The 1,688-nt window shown below is 26.4% G+C and overlaps 1 protein-coding gene across 1 annotated transcript in view; it reads right to left on the bottom strand.

Annotated features, from left to right (window-relative positions):
* Positions 1-348: 348 nt before the first annotated feature.
* Positions 349-1,688, bottom strand: part of LOC106792235 (putative uncharacterized protein DDB_G0282133) — an 8,546-nt gene continuing 7,206 nt past the window's right edge. The window contains exons 2-4 of the mRNA XM_014758494.1: positions 1,265-1,527; positions 1,046-1,165; positions 349-971 (exon numbers count right to left, since the gene is read on the bottom strand). Coding sequence (XP_014613980.1) covers positions 386-971; positions 1,046-1,165; positions 1,265-1,527 — 969 coding nt within the window. The 3' untranslated portion in view covers positions 349-385. The remainder of the gene's footprint in view (positions 972-1,045; positions 1,166-1,264; positions 1,528-1,688) is intronic.

Here is a 1,688-nt window from a genome sequence, read left to right as displayed (position 1 = left end):
TAAATTAATTTCTTAAAAAAAAAAAGATTTTTAACAATATATTTGTGTCATTAATTCAAAACTGTGTTATAGTAATTTTTATATGAAAAACAAAGAAACAAAATGAACGTACTATATATGTAACTTTAACGAATATATTAAAGAGACTAGCATAAACGATTGTATATAATAACAAATTCTGGATAATCACAAATCCAGTTATATTCGTCGTATTTTTAAATAAATTGCGAATAAATCGATGCAACGTATCACTTTTCGTATTATGCACGTATAATTATATAAATATAAATATAAATATAAATTTTTGGAAATAATATTCCAATGAAAAATTATTATTATTTTTTTTTGTCGAAAAACATTAGAAAAGAAAAAAAAATAATAATAATTAAGAAGATATTCTTCTACTCGTTCGTGACAAATTATCAGTTGGCGAGTTGTCGTATGGTTTACCATTAAAACCAACATATCTGTTATTTTTTTTATGAATAAATCCACCACTTTGAGAATCAGTTTTATAATAAATGACTCTTCTGATACCAAACGGATCGATATAACCAAAAGAACCAACACTATCACCGTTAGGTTCACGTTCTTCTTCGTGATACTGACGTTTAAGATAATATTCGAAACCATTATTGGTATTATATATTTCGTTAGGTTGTAAAATGTCATCGGTTAATTGATTATGCGAATTTCGATTAGCATAATCAGCATTATTACTTGAAACAATGGGTGGTGGTCTTAATATTTCGATAGGTTGAACAATGTTGTTACTTCTGTAATTCGGATTATCATTTGAATTATCCGAACGAATAACATTATTTTCTCTATTGTTATTATAATAATCGTTATTATTTGATTGAGAAAAGTATGGTGAGATAGTAATCGGTTTTATAGTAGTTGGTGTATAATAACCGGTATTAATATCATTCCTGGGCAATGGATTGACATTTATATTCCTGTTTGTTTTTCTACAATTTAAAAAAATGAATATTAATAAATTTTTATAATGATTATTAATTTATAATATCATTTGTATAATAACCTGAATGGGTTTGGTGGTTTTTGGGGTTTCACTAATACTCCACTTTGAGCTGGTGAATTTTTGGTTATTATTAAAGCTTCTTGAATAGGTGTATCTTTACCAACGTAAATCATCTTTGATCTAAAATTAAAAAATTCAAGATTTAAATAATATATAAATTATTATTTTTAATTTGTAGGATTATTTGTTATTTTTGTTTGATTTGTTTTCTTGTTTTACTTTAAAATACGAAAGCCTTGATGATCAGCAATGTAATCCTTGTAACGTAAATAACCAAGAGGATCGAGCCAGGCTTCCGTACCAATGACCGTACCATCGGCCAACCTTTTTTCTTTACGAAACTGACCGTTCAACGTTTGAAAGCGAAAGTATCGTTCCGGACCTTCATCATTCTGTATATGGTATTGAGTATTTGGGACATAATTCCAATTTCTTCCTTCGGATTCTTCGTATGCGTTTGACGTCGAATATAAAATCGAAAGCTGCACACAATCAAAGAAAAATAATTATTTATTAAACGAATTAACAAATATTTATATAATCGCGATATTCGTATAGACGTTTAATTAAATAAAATATATAATATAACAGTGTTGACAAATAAATCATTATTTAATATATTAATAATAAATATATATGTGTA

Source organism: Polistes canadensis, unplaced genomic scaffold (assembly GCF_001313835.1).
Source record: "Polistes canadensis isolate GaletaPanama2010 unplaced genomic scaffold, ASM131383v1 scaffold_395, whole genome shotgun sequence".
Taxonomy (NCBI): Eukaryota; Metazoa; Arthropoda; class Insecta; order Hymenoptera; family Vespidae; genus Polistes; species Polistes canadensis.
This window is presented reverse-complemented; position numbering and strand designations above follow the sequence as displayed.